The sequence below is a fragment of the Danio rerio genome, chromosome 3, assembly GCF_049306965.1.
Source record: "Danio rerio strain Tuebingen ecotype United States chromosome 3, GRCz12tu, whole genome shotgun sequence".
Lineage (NCBI taxonomy): Eukaryota > Metazoa > Chordata > Actinopteri > Cypriniformes > Danionidae > Danio > Danio rerio.
The window spans coordinates 18,507,501-18,527,024 of record NC_133178.1 but is presented as its reverse complement, the minus strand read 5'-3'; the positions used below and the strand labels follow the sequence as shown (position 1 = coordinate 18,527,024).

Here is a 19,524-nt window from a genome sequence, read left to right as displayed (position 1 = left end):
AAAGAAGACTATGAAGAAGACTACGAAGAAGACTATGAAGAAGACTACAAAGATTAAGAAGACTGCAAAGACTACGAAGAAGACTAAAAAGACTATGAAGAAGACAACAAAGATTAAGAAGACTACAAAGACTACGAAAAAGACAGTTAAGAAGACTACAAAGACAAAGAAGAAAACAATGAAGTAGACTACAAAGACTATGAAGAAGACTACAAAGATTAAGAAGACTAAGAAGAAGACCACAAAGACTATGAAAAAGACTGCCAAGAGGAAGACTACTAAGAAAGAGGACTATGATGAAGACTATACAAAAAGACTACAAAGACTATAAAGACTTTGAAAACTACAAAGACTATGAAGAAGACTACGAAGAACACTACAAATTACAAGTAGGACTGAAGAAAAAAAGAAGACTATGTAGGAGACTGCACAGAAGACCGTGAAGAGGACTATGAACAAGAACACTACAAAAAAGAAGACTATAAAGAAAATTTAATGAATGCTATAAAAAAGACTATGAAGAAAATATGAAGAATGCTACAAAAAAGAAGACTATGAAGATAAAAACTATGAAGAAAAAGACAACTACGAGGAAACTATGAAGTACAAAGAATAGAAAAAAAGAATTATGAAGAAGACTACAAAACAACTATGAAAAAATCACTATGAAGACTATGAAGAAGACTACACAGAAGTCTGCGCAGAAATCTACAAAAAGAGACTATTAAGGAAAAGTCTACTGCGGAGAAAACGGTTACAAAATAACTATGAAGCCTATGAAAAAGTCTACAAAAACGACTACAAAGACGAAAAGACTACAAAAAAGAAAACGACTACAACGACTACAAAGAAGAAAAGACTACAAACACGACTACGAAGAAGAAAAGACTACTACGAGGAAAACAACTACAAAGACTATAAAGAAGAAAAGACTACTACGAAAAAAACGACTACAAAGGAACTATGAAGACTATGAAAAAGAGAACCACGAAAAGGCTATGAATAAAACTACAAAAACACCTAAGAAGACTACGGAGACTACAATGAAGATGATGACAACACTGAAGACTGCACAAAAGAAGACTACAAAGAAAAAGATGGCTACAAAAAAGAAAACTATGAATAACAATAAGAATGTTCTAGCTTCTCTAACTCAGTCAAGAAAAAGTATAATTTAATGGAAGAAGCATTGAGTAATGCAACAACTACGTTTTCAACTACTACTACTACAAATAATAATAATATTAATAATAATAATAATAATTCATTCATTTCTTTTTTGGCTTAGTCCCTTTATTAATCAGGGGTCACCACAGCAGAATGAATCATACACTTATCCAGCATATGTTTTACACAGCGGATGCACACAGCTGCAACCCAACCCTGAGAAACACCCACACACTCTTACACACACTATGGCCAATTTTAGCTTTTTCAATTTACCTATACCGCATGTCTTTGGACTGTGGGGGAAACCGAAGCACCCGGAAGAAATCCACACGAAAACGGGGAGAACAAGCATAATAATAGACATTCACTACAGCATATTCATAGCAAAGAAAGCTCTAATAGCCAAGAGCTCTCACTGTTGTGCACTTGAGAAAAGCATGTTACTTTAAACAAGGTTCCCACAGAGGAATCAATCACTGCTTTAAACAAAAGAGTCCCCTAAATACCAGCTTACTTCCAGAACTATTGCATAACACACAACACAAAAAATACCCATGACAGCTGGCACAGGATGTCACATGATTAGTAATTAATGCACACACAGAGCATACGGAGACAAATAAAACAGATAATTCCAGACGGTGGTGATAAAGCATCTGTAAATCAGCATGGGTGTGTGTGTGATCAAAGAGTCTATCTGAAGCTTGTCAGACAGTTATTGAGGAGGCTGACAGCTTACAGGAAGAAACTGGTTGTGGGTTTGGCATGAAAGCTCCTTAACCACCACCTTCCAGATGGTGGAGATGCGAATATAACATGGCACGGATGATGCTTGTTTTTGCGATCACTGGTTGCATAATATACTGATGATGACATCGATATAACTAGCGTGGGCGCAATTTGTCTCTTCGTCGCAGACTGTGAAGCGTTTGAAATGAATTGTTTTCTCAGGGCTCAAAGTGGGATCTGAAACCATTATACCAACAGACAGGAGAGATTGCTAAATGAGAAATAATTGACAATAGGCGTTAAATTATTATAAAAATATTCAATTATTCATTAGATTGAAGTGAACTGTTTTACTTGCACAACAGTAGCCATAATATTGAGATGTAATCATTCGGGTTTTGGTTCTTGAATAGCTCTTACATGAAGTATTGTTTTTTTCATATACTTCATATAAGAGTTATTCAAGAACCAAAGCCATCTCATCACAACTGACAACTTGTTTCTGGTTGAGTGTATTTTTATTAGTAATAAAGCTAATTTAGTCAAAATTATTAGTGCAAAACTGTTATTAAATATTTAAATTTCAATATTTATAAATATTGTTTAACAGAGCTAGGTTTTTTTTTTTTTTTTCAAAGAATTTCCAATCACAGTTTTTTCTTGTGGAGAACGTATTGTTTACATTAAATAAAAAAAAAACACAAACAAATAAAAAAAATGTAAAAAAAAACTGCTAAGGGTCAATGTTATTAGGCCATTGTAGAGAAAATGTTATTTTAAAATAAATAAACAAATAAATAAATACATAAAACAATAAATAAATAAATTATGAATATTATTTTATTATTATTTAAATAAAATTATAATTTTTTTTTTTTTACTTTTACTTTTTGTTTTGTTTTTTCCTTTGATTGGCTACAAAACAAACCATCATTGTCCTAATTAACCCAACTTGCCTGGTGAACCTAATTGACCTAATTAATTAAGCCTTTAAATTGAACTTTAAACAAAATACTAGCATTTTATAAAATAACTAGTGAAATATTATGCACTAAATACTGCGTATTAGCAATAATATATCCCTGTAAATATAATTGCTGTGTAAAGAAATATTTAGTATTAAATATACCTAGAAACTGTAGTCAAGGGGATGTTTAAGTATATTTTTGCGATTTCACAAAAAATGAAGGCTGAAGCATGCATTTTCAATGAGCCTGTGTTGATTAAAAAAAACTACTTTTTTGTAATACATTAGTTCATTTATGCTTTTCATTTGTATTAATAGAATTTTTTATTCAGATGTTAAAAAGTTTTTTTTTATCTGCATTTTTCGTAGGTTGCAATTATGCATCACCTAAACTGATCACATGCATTACACCCCTGATCTCAAGGAAATATGACTATTTCACGTTTTATCAGGTTTGTGGCTATTTTATACGAATTTGTGCAAGTTCATCAGTCAACATAAAATGTACGATTTTAAAAAGGAGGCGTGGCACCCAACCCAACGGTCATTGGGGGATGAGCAAATCATACTCAACTGTACAAATGAGATCACACAAATTCATATGAATTAGAACCAAAAAGTTATGAATTGCCATGAGACTGTGTTTGGATTACAGAACAAACAACAATAATGAGCTTCCAGTACAACGGTTCATTTACAGACTTATTTATATAAATCACAGTGCTCAGCATAAATGAGTTCACCCCACACAGATCTCTCTTTTAAATTTATATTTTCTAAAGGATGCTTTACAATAATATATATTAATACATAATAATAATAATAATAATAATAATAACAATAATAATAATAATTATATATAATTATATATATATATATATATATACACACACACACACACACACACACACACACACACACACACACACACACACACACACACACACACACACACACACACACACACACACACACACACACACACATATACATATATACATATAAATGTATGTATATATAGTGTAAATCATAACTATCAGCCCTTCTGTTTAATGGAGAGAAGACTTTAACATATTTCTAAACTCTAAACTTAATAGTTTTAGTAACTTATCTCCAAAAACTGATTTATTTTATCCTTGCCATGATTAAAGTAAACAATATTTTACCAGACACTTTTCAAGACACTTTTATACAGCTTAAAGTGACATTCAAAGGCTTAACTGGGTTAATTAGGTTAACTAGGCAGGTAAGGCAAGTTATTGAATAACGATGGTTTGTTCTGTAGACTATTGAAAAATATATAGCTTAAAGGGGCTAATAATTTTGACCTTAAAATGGTGTTTAAAAACTTAAAAACTGCTTTTATTCTAGCCTAAATAAAGCAAATAACAATATTATCAGACATACTGTAAGAGTCCTTACTCTGTTGAACATCATTTGGGAAATATTTAAAAACGGGAAAAAATTAAAAGGGGGACTAATAATTCTGACTTCAACTGTACATTAGATTAGTCAGGACTAAAGCCAAAATTGGAAATAATCTAACAAAAAACAACTTTAGATCAGTCCAAAACTTAGACCTTAGACTGAGAAATTTAAATTTAAATAAACAGGAAAGAAAAAACAAACAAATCAAGACTAATTTAAAAAATATGTAAAACACAGGGAGAACATGCAAACCTCACACAGAAACGGCAACTGACCCAGCCGGGGCTCGAACCAGCGACCTTCTTGCTGTGAGGCGACAGCACTACATACTGCGCCACTGCGTTGCCTGTTGAAATTTTGTAGTTTGTAATTTTTTTTTCTATAACTTGTTAAAATTTATTATCTTTCTTTTCCTAAAGATGTTGTTACAATTTCTCAATGTTAATTTAGGAACTGAAGTAACATTTATAGTGACAATTTTGTGTAGTATGGGAGAAAAATACCATGCATCAACCAAAATACTGACAAAAAGAGAATAATTATATATACAAAAATCAAAGATAAACAGAAAATTGTAATAATAAAGAAGAATGATATAGATTACAATAAAAACAAATAACCACAAAAGGTAAACTACATTCAATTTATACCAACAAAATAATCCAAAAACAATAAACCCCTCAGGGGAAGAGGACAAAAGTGGTGCTCAAAAAAAAAAAGAAAATATATAACCAAAAATCAAACTAACTTATGAACGTAACAGATGTGAGTTGACCAAACTCTCATTTAAATTAATATAATGGTTTAGTATGATTTTTTTGTTTAAATGCCACCAACATTTTCTGTTTATATTCACTGAGTAATACAAATATTTTTTAAAAGGGGGTGTACTCATTTACGCTGAGCACTGTAGTATTATACACTACAGTGTTTCAAACTGTAAATGCAGAGACAGAATCAGAGTCCCATTATCCAATCTGAAACTGTAAAAACACCTGTGAGTCACAAAATACAAAACATTTAATTGAATGCTTATTTTTAGCATCGATTTTTCAGATCAACTTGGTAAAACTGCAAGAATTTAGCATACTCCCATCCACAGCAGCATATGTTAGCTTCTGAATATGCCATGAAAAACAAAAACACACGTACACAAAAGGACACCAGAAAATGGTAAAAAGCAAAGAAACGGCTCTCAGTGGAGGACTGAAGTCTGTTTAAGGGAGTATGAGCTTAGTCATGCGGTGGTATATGGTTTTCCTGAACCCTGATTCTAAGCTTCCAAAGCTAAACGTTTATTATTATGACAGATGTATTTTTGTTTCTCCCTTCCCCGTTTTTGGAGGAGGGTAATAAGAGAGAGATGCAGTCAGGGGGGAGGAAGGTAACGGGCCAGCTGGGAGGCAGGAGAGAGCGAGCAAAAGTAAGGGTGCAGAAAGAGGTCAGGGTTTTGTATAGACGATCCTTTTATTCTGTAAACACAGAGATTGACCAACACACAGGAAATTCCGCCCGGTGTTTGTTTCTCTGCTTCTCTGCTCCCGTTATACTGAAACCTTCACCTAGTTAGAGCTACGGCCTGAGATCTTACCATGCGCAAAACTAAAAGCATGCCCTGTAAAGAAATATCTGTTAATTAATAGTTTCCGTATTTTGATTCACAAGGGTTTTCCGTTTATTTGCGGTTGTGAATTGCATTATGGGATGTTGAGCTCTGCTGTTGATGTTTGATGTTGAAAATTCAACTCTACAGTTTAACAAAGTAACTTTTATTGACGTTTTAGTAGTTTGAAATATATTGTACAATACCTGATAAAGTGTGGCCTATCCAAGTTTTAGGAACAACAAATAATAACTTGACTTCTAGTTGATCATTTGGTATCAGAAGTGGCTCATAAGAAAGGCAGCGGCCTCTATTATGCTTATTTGACCAGAATAAAATATGATCATGCCTTGATTTTTAATTATTTAATTAGGACAGTAATTTGTAATCAGTAATTTGCTTAGACCAAAGTCTTGTCACTTAACAGAAATAATGTACAGTATAGAATATAAAGTCATGGTGCAGTGGAAACAGAATGAGTATTGTGTATGACTCAGTGAGTTTGAATGACTGCATCCATACATCTCTGTAACGACTTCAATAACTTATTATTAAAGTCTTCTGGAATGGCAAAAAAAGTGTTCTTGCAGGACTTCCAGAGGTTTTCAAGACTTATTGGATTTATCTTCAATGCCTCCTCCATCTTACCCCCGACATGCTCAATAACATTCAAGTCTGTTGACTGGGCTGGCCAATCCTGGAGCACCTTGACCTTTTTTGCTTTCAGAATCTTTGATGTGGAAGCTGAAGTTTGTGAAGTAGCGCTATTCTGCTGAAGAATTTGTCCTCTATTGTGGTTTGTAATGTAATGTGCAGAATTGATGTCTTGATACCTCAGGCTGCTGATGTTATCATCCACTCTGCAGATCTCTTGCACACACCCCCATACTGGATGTAACCACAAACCATGATTTTTCCTTCACCAAACACGACTGATTTCTGTGAACCTTGAGTCCATACAGGTTTCAATAGGTCTTCTGCAGTATTGTGATGATTGGGATGCAGCTCAACAAATGATTCATGTGAAATATCCACTTTCTGTCAGTTTTCCAAATGATCATCTAGAAGTCAAGATATAATTTGTTGTTCTTACAACTGGGATCCACAACAAGTTTTTGTCAGGTAGTGTAGAAGAAATGATATAAAGAGAAATAAGTCTGTAAAATAACAGAAAATGTCCTGGCAGTATATTGCAAGGGTTTTCTATTGTAATATACAACACCAACCCAGACAATATATGACTTTATTAAAAGTGTTAATAAAATGACTTTTTATTTAAAAAAAAAAAAAGGGGGGGGGGGGTCACAAAATACAAAGATGTGAATGAATCAATCAATAAATTAGCAAACATGATAAATAATCTAATTTTTTTTTATTTTAATGTAAAAGCTCTGAAATATATTATAATATATATTATGTATAGAGCTGAAGTCTGAAGTAAGAATTATTAGCCCCCCCTGCTTTATAAGCCCCTGTTTATTTCTGTTTAACACATTTCTGAACATAATAGTCTTAATAACTTATTTCTAATAACTGATTTATTTTTCTTTGCCATGAAGACAGTAAATAATATTTGACTAGATATTTTTCAAGACACTTCTATACAACTTAAAGTGACATTTAAAGGCTTATCAAGGTTAATTAGGTTAGCTAGGCGAAGAGGGGTAATAATTCTGACTTCAACTGTATATTAATTTAAAAGCTGATGAGGCTAAAATGTAACTGAACCATTCTATTTATTTACTATAAATAAGTTTTGCCAACCCTGTCAAAATAACATCAAAATTAACATCAAGACGTCAGAAAATAAGTCAAGATGCAAACCCATGTGGTCAAAACTGTGACATCCACACTTTGATGCCCTTGTAACCACCAAAATTAGGACAAAATAGGTTTTATTAATCTGAAAGCTTTGCATTACAAATTTACACTAGAATTTGGATCGCTACAATGCATGTAAAAAACTTTAATGTCAAATAGACATCAAATTGACGTCTAACATTGGCTTAAAAAAATGTCAAAGAATCGATTACAGGACAGTACTGCAAGTTATTTTGATGTGCTTTTTGACACAAATGTTAGATGTCAATTTGATGTCATTTTGACATCAAGGTAGTCACATCGATTAGTCTTATTGATTTTTTTAAGTGTTTTTTACTATTTTGTTTTGACATCAAGGTGCCCCGCTGGGTAGGGTTTAAAATTGAAAATGAAATGAAATTGAAATGCCCAAAATTTCTAAACAATGCCCAAATATACATAGCAAAAACGATTAAACTATCATCATCATTATTATTATAAACTGCAAAGTATTATTAATAATAATAATATTAAATAATTTTTCACTATGACATTGTCTATCTTTTTATCAATGTCTATCAATATTTTAAATAATAAATGAATAAAGAACAAGTTTCTAATTCAGTCGCTCACAAACAAAATTAATTATCTTAAGCATCTAATAGTCATTAAATGAGGCTAAATTGTAACTAAACTACTTTACTTCTTTTCTATATAATCTACAAAGAGCCTTACCAAAAATTTGCAATTTAAAAATATTTACATTTTTTTAATAAATAATAAAAAAAAGCTTTAATTTCTGTCAGAAAATCCTACAACATATGACTCAAACTGGATTTCTGAAGGACCATAATCAAACACAGCTGATCCACCTAATCTAGGTGTTCAAGACTACCAGAGACTATTAAGAAGGTGTGAGTTGGAGGTGGTAGAAGATAAACTATGCAGAGATGTGGCCCTCCAGGAATTGAGTTTGAGACCACTGTCCCACAATGAAGGGCAATATTCTAAATACTGGTAAATGCCTGATAAAAGTCACTATTGAAAGCACAATCATTCATATATATATATATATATATATATATATATGATGCCCTTGTAACCACCAAAATTAGGACAAAATAGGTTTTATTAATCTGAAAGCTTTGCATTACAAATTTACACTAGAATTTGGATCGCTACAATGCATGTAAAAAACTTTAATGTCAAATAGACATCAAATTGACGTCTAACATTGGCTTAAAAAAATGTCAAAGAATCGATTACAGGACAGTACTGCAAGTTATTTTGATGTGCTTTTTGACACAAATGTTAGATGTCAATTTGATCATTGTCATTTTGACATCAAGGTAGTCACATCGATTAGTCTTATTGATTTTTTTAAGTGTTTTTTTCTATTTTGTTTTGACATCAAGGTGCCCCGCTGGGTAGGGTTTAAAATTGAAAATGAAATGAAATTGAAATGCCCAAAATTTCTAAACAATGCCCAAATATACATAGCAAAAACGATTAAACTATCATCATCATTATTATTATAAACTGCAAAGTATTATTAATAATAATAATATTAAATAATTTTTCACTATGACATTGTCTATCTTTTTATCAATGTCTATCAATATTTTAAATAATAAATGAATAAAGAACAAGTTTCTAATTCAGTCGCTCACAAACAAAATTAATTATCTTAAGCATCTAATAGTCATTAAATGAGGCTAAATTGTAACTAAACTACTTTACTTCTTTTCTATATAATCTACAAAGAGCCTTACCAAAAATTTGCAATTTAAAAATATTTACATTTTTTTAATAAATAATAAAAAAAAGCTTTAATTTCTGTCAGAAAATCCTACAACATATGACTCAAACTGGATTTCTGAAGGACCATAATCAAACACAGGTGATCCACCTAATCTAGGTGTTCAAGACTACCAGAGACTATTAAGAAGGTGTGAGTTGGAGGTGGTAGAAGATAAACTATGCAGAGATGTGGCCCTCCAGGAATTGAGTTTGAGACTACTGTCCCACAATGAAGGGCAATATTCTAAATACTGGTAAATGCCTGATAAAAGTCACTATTGAAAGCACAATCATTCATATATATATATATATATATATATATATATATATATATATATATATATATATATATATATATATATATATATATATATATATATATATATATATATAAACTGCAACTGGATTTAAAATTAAGTATTTCATTTTAAATATTACATAATAAATAGATGGAATTAACAGCTTTTAGTCATTAAAACTCTTAAACTAAAAATAATTTTACCAAAAAAAAAAATTTAAATCAATTCAACAGGTTATGCTAGTGTCAAAGCTAGATGTGACATGTGTCAAAAAGCACTATATTTGAAAATGAGAAGAAAAGGAAAATCATTGATTCAAAATTAATAATCTGATTTCCATCAGCCTGCAACTGCAGCAGGGTCTTCGGTGACGTATGTTTAGCTTGTCTAACAACCCGGCTCTGTTCTTCCTAACCCTTTTTTCCTTTTTAATAGGTCTGTGACAGTTGCTGACACAGAGGTGCAAAAACCTCTCCTGTCTCTGCCGGACTGTGAAGTTGAGAGAAGCACTAAAAACTATACAAGACCACCGAGAGACGCAGACAGTCCTCAGCTGCAGCTCACTATTGTGTAACGGGATATTTAGGGCACATCTGTTTCCAGAGGGAATCAAGCGCTTGAGAACACAGGTTAACTGAGCAGTGAGAAATCAAGAACATGCTTCTGCAAACAAACACAATGATTGTCCCTTCAATGGTAAAATTGTCCTTACAGTCTGTAAAACCTAAAAGCAATGTTTAATGGTGTTGCTGCAGCTGACAAAATCCTGAGCAATCCCCTTTTAAGTGAGTGAATCGTTTCTTGCAGTCGCTGACTCATTCCGAGACTTGCCTTTTCAAAGCAAGTGTTTTTCTGCTTTTTAGTGAGAAAATAGCATTCAAGTGTGGACTAGCAAGAAGCACACAACACCGAACAAGTCAAATGCTGCACTGAAGCTGAAATTAAAGGGATAGATCACCGGGAAAAAAATCTATTTTTGACTTTCTTCTTTGAACTACTTCTGGCAGCCATTGATTTCAATGTATTTATTTTAAAAAAAGCTTATTTTAAAAGACTTGAAACCACTAAAGGGTGAGTAAAGGAGTATTTTTGTTAAGGACTGTCAAATCACTTTGTCAGATTACACGAACTGTTGCATATTTTTTTAAATAACTGCTTATCCAATGAAAGGCTATACTCCTTAAATACCATACCTTTTCTAATTTATTTACCAATATATTATAAATTATTGCATCAAATGCCTGCTTTAAATCTATAAAAATTCAAACTACCTTCTCTTTTTTATCTATCTTATTAGTAATGTTCTCAATAGTTTTTGTTAATGCCAGAGATGTAAATCTATTTTTCCTGAAACCATATTGCTCGTCAGAAGGTTATGCGTTTCTATGAAATTATTAAGCCTTTCAACAAAGAGTTTTTCCAAATTAAAAAACAAAAACAAAACTGAGATAGCAAAGAAACTGGTCTATAATTTGTAAAGTAGTGTTTATCTCCAGATTTATAAAGTGGAATTATCTTTGCGATTTTCATTTTATTTGGAAATTTACCAGATTGGAAAGATCCATTACAAATATAGGTGGAAAAGAAAAAGAAGAGCTGTTTTGATATTTCTTCGCAGAGCTATAATTGTTTGAGATGGAGTAAACAGACCAGGAATTCCAAGAAACCAAAACTTCCTGCAAAAGATAGATGTAAAAATACATCTTACATCATGTGTCAAAAATAAAAAGGCAGATTAGCCAAGAAGTTGTCGAGAACTCAAATTCGACAGCCGCCTGAACCGAGTTTAATTTAAATTAAATTAAATTTGAAATATATTAATCTACTTAATAAGACATCTGTTAACCCCCTGATGGTAAATGGTTTTTACAATGGAGTTTTTGTGTTTTTGGAAGCTTAAAAAAAAGGCCGCTATGCAACACCATTAACCGCATGAAAGAGTCAAGATCAGGGGCGGAGCATTGGGGTGGCTTCAGCAATGAATGATTTATCAGAGGCCCTGAATCATTTGGATTTGTTAAGTTTTACCAAAACACATTATGCAGAAATATTTCAATGAGTTCAATATTGCTTTCCCACAGGATTGATAACACAATATCAGCTGGGCTTTCTTGATCTCTTGCTTATTTGAGAGATTTCAACGAACACAGCTCCACGGCCGCAAGCGCTTTCTCTCCTCTCCTTAAAACAAGCTTACGTCACACACCGTGGTCCTGCATAGCCATGCCTCCTGTCAATCACTCAACGCAGCACTCGTGTCACCGCCACAAAAATGCACTTTTTTTTTTTTATCAAAGTAAGCTTGTTGAATATTGTGAGGAGAACGTTGGGTTACTGTTTGTAAATAACTGCACATGCAACAAAATCTGGCTACCTTTTTTTGATTCATTTAAGATTTACCTCAGATTTTTGTAGTTGCCTGCGATTTGACATAACACAGACTGGCATTTGACATGGCACAGACTGTTCTGATTAGCTGTAAGTTTAGATGTATTAATTCACGTTTATTTATGTGAAAGTGGAGTCTGACAACAATAAATATTCTTATCAGGAATACAACCACCTTTTCCAACCATGCTGACTCTGCCGAGATGTTAGTTAGTTAGTTAGTTAGTTAAAGTTTATATAGCACATTTTTTACAGCACAACATTGCCCAAAGTGCTGAACACAATCAATAATAGTTCAAATAAAACCTACATCACATACACAACAATTAAGGCAAACCCCTCAACATTAAAAAGGCTCAAATGCTAAAGAGCAAAGATGGAGTTTCAGAAGCTTTTTAAAAAAACAGATATAGTTGGAGCGTGTATGATGCGGGGTGGAAGCTCGTTCCAGAGTTTTGGGGCGATAACAGCAAAAGCCAGATCCCCACTTCGCTTACACCGGGACCTTGGTACCGAAAGAATAAACTCAGAAGAAATTAGTGCCCTACCAGGACTATACTCATGTAGGAGGTCTGATAAAAAGGGTGGTGCCAGATCATTTAAGGATTTAAAAACAAAAACTAATAGTTTAAAATCAATCCGTGACCTAACAGGCAGCCAGCCCAGAGAGGAAAGAACTGGGGATATGTGCTCATACTTGTTGTCAGAAGTCTCGCAGTCGCATTTTGTACTAATTGCAATCTATTCAGGGCATTTCGACTAATACCCACATACAGAGAGTTGCAATAGTCAAGTCTTCCCAAAATAAAAGCATTGATCACCTTCTCAAGGTCATTAAAAGAGAGAAACGACTTTACTTTTGCCACAAGTCATAAATGAAAAATAACTGGATTTAACAACTGAATTTACTTGTGTGATTAATTTCAGATCACTATCGAAATGAAACCCAAGTTTCTCAGGTTTTTGATACATTGATAGCTCACCAAAACATAAATGCAGAGGGTTAGGATTGCCAAACCTGTAACTAAAATATTAGGTCTGCTAGCTACTGTTATTTTATGCTGGGTACTAGGTAGGCTACTTCTTTTTTTAATTCAAATACTGTCCAGAAACGTTGTATATTATGGCTTAAATAAACAGGGTAAAATGGGGGTGTAGTGACCAAGTACATTTGGGCTAAGCCTTTAAAGTTTATAATGGTCAAGACAATATTTAAACTACTCTGATTGCATTCATCTAAAAGAAGAAAGGCATATACTAAAAGGATGGCTTGAGAGCGAGTGAATTATGGGGCAATTTTCCGTTTTTTATTCTTTTATCACTTTAAACAAACTTGCCATCGACTGACAAATAATTTATAAAAGAACACCTGTTTTGTCGCCACCTACCGGCATAACTACCCAACCCACAAAAAAAGGTCCTCTGAAAAACAAATGACAGAAGAAATCTCTAAGTGAATCGACTCATACGATCCGAGTCGCAGAAGTTGAATCAATCTCCCCACCACCAGCTCTCGCCCTCCCCTCCCCCGTTCCCTCTTCCTCTTCCCACATCTGGTTCCACTCAGAGTTTGGACTTTCGTGGCATTCCTTCACATCAGAGCAGCCGGAGCCAACAAAACACAACAGCACCCCAATATACAGCCAAGTCTCACTTCATTACCATTACTTTTTAAATCACAAAACACCTCATAAGCATGGCAAGTGACGGAGCAGTCGGGGGGAAAAACAAGAAAAAGTGATAACGAAGGGTAAATGTTTCCTACCTGAGTGCACGGCGCTCCGCTCCAGGCTCAAAACTAGAAATAAATATAAAGTGCATCTGCAAACGCTGATCCACGCGCGACTCCAGCGGCGCTCCCGGTGCTGATGATGCATGCCCGCGGAAAGGTGGAGGTTGTGGGGAGGAAAAGCGGCTGTTTTCCCCTATCCCGGTGAAGGAGAGGCTGGGCTGCTGGAGGACAGACGGGCTCTTTGAGGGTGTCCGTGTGTCGCTGTGTGCGTTGACTGTGATGAGCTCGCGCTGAATGAGCGGAGCAGACCGTTCACTTTCACTGCACACACCAACACACACACACAACGCTCGCTCACACACACACACTCTCTCTCTCACACACACACATACATACACACACGTCCCAGGAAAGTGAAGTGGAGGAAGGTGGAGAAAGAAGTTTGAATGACTAGTCGACACCCCGGGTTAAGTGTCCACAGGGCTGAGAATTCTACAGAAGTTTGAAACACCTCAGTGGGAAAATCAATAGTGTTACTTAATGTTTAGAATTTGCTTACTAGTCTAGTATTACTCAAAATAACAAAAACGAAGCACTTTGAAGCCTCCACATATGAAACCATTAAAATTCTCATTTTTTGTTATGGTTTTAATAACTGTATTGTCCAGTGAGTTTCAAAATAAATCGTTGATTAACATTTTCACAGGTGTTTTTGTACAATTTTATTAAATTGAAACACTTGTGGTCAAACATTAATTAAAGATTACAACTTTGTCAAGGTGCTCAAGACTTTATAAAGGCTATATATCTCTATACAGTGCATACGGAAAGTATTCATAGCGCTTCACTTTTTCCACTTTTTTTATGTTACAGCCTTATTCCAAAATGGATTAAATTCAACTAGATATTAAAGTTTGAGGACAAACTTTATGGTGGCTTGAAAAGCCGAATCTGAAAGTTTGAAGTGGTTGAATTAGCATGTTACTAGCATGATTCTAGCATGAATTAGCATGCTACTAGGATAATTCTAGCATGAATTAGCATGTTAGTAGCATGATTCTTACATGAATTAGCATGTTGTTAGCATGATTCTAGCATGAATTAGCATGTTACTAGCATGATTCTAGCATGAATTAGCATGTTGTTAGCATAAATCTAGCATAAATTAGCATGTTACTAGCATGATTCTAGCATGAATTAGCATGTTGTTAGCATGATTCTAGCATGAATTAGCATTTTACTAGGCGGTTGCTAGGGTGTTTTAAGTGGTTGCTAGGTGGTTGCTAAGGTGGTGCAAGGCAGTTGCTAAGGTGGTCTGACTAGTTGCTAGGTGGTTGCTAGGGTGTTGCTAGACGGTTGCTAGGGTGTTTTGAGTGGTTGCTAGGTGGTTGCTAAGGTGGTGCTAGGCAGTTGCTAAGGTGTTCTGACTAGTTGCTAAGTGGTTACTAAGGTGTTGCAAGGTGGTCGCTAGGGTATTCTGAGTGGTTGCTAGGTGGTTGCTAAGGTGTTGCTAGGCGGTTGCTAGGGTGTTCTGAGTGGTTGCTAAGGTGTTGCTAGGTGGTTGCTAAGGTGTCCTAAGTGGTTGCTAGGTGGTTGCTAGGGTATTCTGAGTGGGTGCTAAGGCGTTGCTAGGTGGTTGCTAGGGTGTCCTGAGTGGTTGCTAGGTGGTTGCTAAGGTGTTGCTAGGTGGTTGCTAGGGTGTCCTGAGTGGTTGCTAGGTGGTTGCTAAGGTGTTGCTAGGCGGTTGCTAGGGTGTTCTGAGTGGTTGCTAGGTGGTTGCTAAGGTGTTGCTAGGTGGTTGCTAAGGTGTCCTGAGTGGTTGCTTGGTGGTTGCTAAGGTGTTGCTAGGCGGTTGCTAAGGTGTTGCTAGGCGGTTGCTAGGGTGTCCTAAGTGGTTGCTAGGTGGTTGCTAAGGTGTTGCTAGGTGGTTGCTAGGGTGTCCTAAGTGGTTGCTAGGTAGTTGCTAAGGTGTTGCTAGGCGGTTGCTAGGGTGTTCTGAGTGGTTGCTAGGTGGTTGCTAAGGTGTTGCTAGGTGGTTGCTAAGGTGTCCTAAGTGGTTGCTAGATGGTTGCTAGGGTGTTCTGAGTGGTTACTAAGGCGTTGCTAGGTGGTTGCTAGGGTGTCTTGAGTGGTTGCTAGGTGGTTGCTAAGGTGTTGCTAGGTGGTTGCTAGGGTGTCCTGAGTGGTTGCTAGGTGGTTGCTAAGGCATTGCTAGGCAGTTGCTAGGGTGTTGTGAGTGGTTGCTAGGTGGTTGCTAAGGTGTTGCTAGGCGGTTGCTAAGGTGTCCCAAGTGGTTGCTAGGTGGTTGCTAAGGTGTTGCTAGGTGGTTGCTAAGGTATTCTGAGTGGTTGCTAAGGCGTTGCTAGGCGGTTGCTAGGGTGTCCTGAGTGGTCGCTAGGCCCTTACTAAGGCATTACTAGGCCGTTGCTAGGTGGTTGCTAGGCGGTTGCTAGGGTAATTTGGGTGGTTGCTAGGCAGTTGCTAGGGTACCCTGGTTGGTTACTAGGCAAGCCTCACATACATGATTGATAAAACATTTATACTTAGTAAGCATTTCTAGCAAGTTACAGTACTGGGCTAGTCAATATTAGCATGTAGCTAGTCACTGCTAGCATGTGTAGCATATAGGAAGTTCCGTTTGCTAGCATGAGTCAAACGAGCCAATCTCCAAGTCTCTACGATGTTCTGATGCTGAGATATAGCTGTTGATGAATGGTTGCTAGGGTACTCTGTTTTGTTGCTATGGGCGAGGTTACAGAGTGAACTTGAATGTGGTTGGTTGTCTTAGTCGAATGAACCAACCCCCATGTCTCTATGACACTGCTATGCAAAGATATGCATCTTGGCCTATTTTAATGGAAGTCTATGGAATCAATTTGGGGGCGTGGCTTGTGAGCTTTATTATCATATTGAGATGCTCATTGGTTGTCTGAGTCAGATGAGCCATCCCCCAAGTCAATAGGACACTGCTATGCAAAGATATGCATGTAGGCCAGTTATTAACATGAGTCTAGTTTGAATTAGCATGTTACTAGCATGATTCTAGTACAAATTAGCATGTCATTAGCATGTTTCCAGTATGAGTTAGCATGTCATTAGCATGATTAGCATATGAGTAGCATGTTGCTAGCATGATTGGCATGTCATTAGCATGTTAGAATTATAAGCATTTGATAGCACAGCTAATTACATTCTATAGGACAGTTGCTAGGGTGCAGTATGTGGTAGTTAGGGGTGTGGCTAGAAAGTTAAAAGGCCATCAGTGATTGGCTGCTGGCTAGACTGAGTTAAATGAGCTCAGCCATTAGTCTCTATGACAGTCTGATGCAGAGTTATGAGCTCACAAAGTTTGATCCCATGTTAAGTCAATGAGAGTCTTTTGTAATGGAAGTCTACGGGACAGTTGCTAGGGTGCAGTATGTGGTAGTTAGGGGTGTGGCTAGAAAGTTAAAAGCTCATCAGTTATTGGCAGTTTGGTAGACTGAGTTAAATGAGCTCAGCCATTAGTCTGTAGGACAGTCTGATGCAGAGTTATGAGCTCACAAAGGTTGACTCAATGTTAAGTCAATGGCAGTCTTTTACAATGGAAGTCTATGGGACAGTTGCTAGGGTGCCAAAAGTGGTTGCTAGGGAGTGGCTAGTAAGTTTAAAGGTCATCAGTTATTGGCTGCTGGCTAGACTGAGTTAAATGAGCCCAGTTAGAAGTCTGTAGGACAGTCTGATGCAGAGTTATGAGGTGACAAAGTTTGACCCAATGTTAAGTCAATGGGAATTTTGGGAATTTTCCGGGTCGTTTTTCGGAAAACCGAAAGTCGGATCAGTCGGAAAAGATATAGCAACCCGAGTCAGACCAGTTTGAAGGTTTGACGAAAGTTTGAGGTATGAAGCTTGAAAGGGTTAGGAGGAGATAGACTTTAAAATTAGTCTCAGAAGAAAGAAGAAGAAGAAGAAGAAGCAGAATAATAACTAGATTCTTAAAGTTTGAGAACAAACTTTGAGGCTGGCTTGTGAAAGCCTGACGGTAATAGTTTATTTAAACAGTTTTAAAAAGTATGAAAAGATAGATAGATAGATAGATAGATAGATAGATAGATAGATAGATAGATAGATAGATAGATAGATAGATAGATAGATAGATAGATAGATAGATAGATAGATGTTGTTAGCATGATTCTAGCATGAATTAGCATAATGTTAGCATGATTCTAGCATAAATTTGCATGTTGTTAGCATGATTCTAGCATGAATTAGCATGTTGTTAGCATGATTCTAGCATGATTTAGCATGTTGTTAGCATGATTCTAGCATGATTTAGCATGTTGTTAGCATAATTCTAGCATGAATTAGCATGTTACTAGCATGATTCTAGTATGAATTAGCATGTTACTAGCATGATTCTAGCATGATATAGCATGTTACTAGCATGATTCTAGCATGAATTAGCATGTACCTAGCATGATTTTAACATGAATTAGCATGTTACTAGCATGATTTTAGCATGAATTAGCACGATTCTAGCATGAATTAGCAGGTTGTTAGCATGATTCTAGCATGAATTAGCATGTTACTAGCATGATTCTAGCATGAATTATCATGTTGTTAGCATGATTCTAGCATGAATTAGTATGTTACTAGCATGATTCTAGCATGAATTAGCATGTTACTGACATGATTCTAGCATAAATTAGCATGTTGTTAGCACGATTCTAGCATGAATTAGCATTTGACTAGCATGATTCTAGCATGAATTAGCGTGTGACTAGCATGATTCTAGCATGAATTAGCATGTTGTTAGCATGATTATAGCATGTATTAGCATGTTACTAGCATGATTCTAGCATGAATTATCATGTTGTTAGCATGATTCTAGCATGAATTAGTATGTTACTAGCATGATTCTAGCATGAATTAGCATGTTACTGACATGATTCTAGCATAAATTAGCATGTTGTTAGCACGATTCTAGCATGAATTAGCATTTGACTAGCATGATTCTAGCATGAATTAGTGTGTGACTAGCATGATTCTAGCATAAATTAGCATGTTGTTAGCATGATTCTAGCATGAATTAGCATTTGACTAGCATGATTCTAGCATGAATTAGCATTTGACTAGCATGATTCTAGCATGAATTAGCATGTTGTTAGCATGATTCTAGCATGAATTAGCATGTGACTGGCATGGTTCTAGCATGAATTAGCATGTGACTAGCATGATTCTAGCATGAATTAGCATGTAACTAGCATGATTCTAGCATGAATTAGCATGTACCTAGCATGATTTTAACATGAATTAGCATGTTACTAGCATGATTTTAGCATGAATTAGCACGATTCTAGCATGAATTAGCATGTTGTTAGCATGATTCTAGTATGAATTAGCATGTTACTAGCATGATTCTAGCATGAATTAGCATATTATTAGCATGATTCTAGCGTGAAATAGCATGTTGTTAGCATGATTCTAGCATGAATTAGCATTTTACTAGCATGATTTTAGCATGAATTAGCATGTTGTTAGCATGAATAAGCATGTTACTAGCATGATTCTAGCATGAATTAGCACGATTCTAGCATGAATTAACATGTTGTTAGCATGATTCTAGCAT

The 19,524-nt window shown here is 35.4% G+C and overlaps 1 protein-coding gene across 1 annotated transcript in view; it reads right to left on the bottom strand.

Moving 5' to 3' along the window:
* Positions 1 to 14,212, bottom strand: part of mrc2 (mannose receptor, C-type 2) — an 82,584-nt gene extending 68,372 nt beyond the window's left edge. The window contains exon 1 of the mRNA XM_001343974.9: positions 13,950 to 14,212. Within this exon, the coding sequence (XP_001344010.4) occupies positions 13,950 to 14,061 (112 nt within the window). The 5' untranslated portion in view covers positions 14,062 to 14,212. The remainder of the gene's footprint in view (positions 1 to 13,949) is intronic.
* Between the last annotated feature and the right edge of the window lie 5,312 nt (positions 14,213 to 19,524).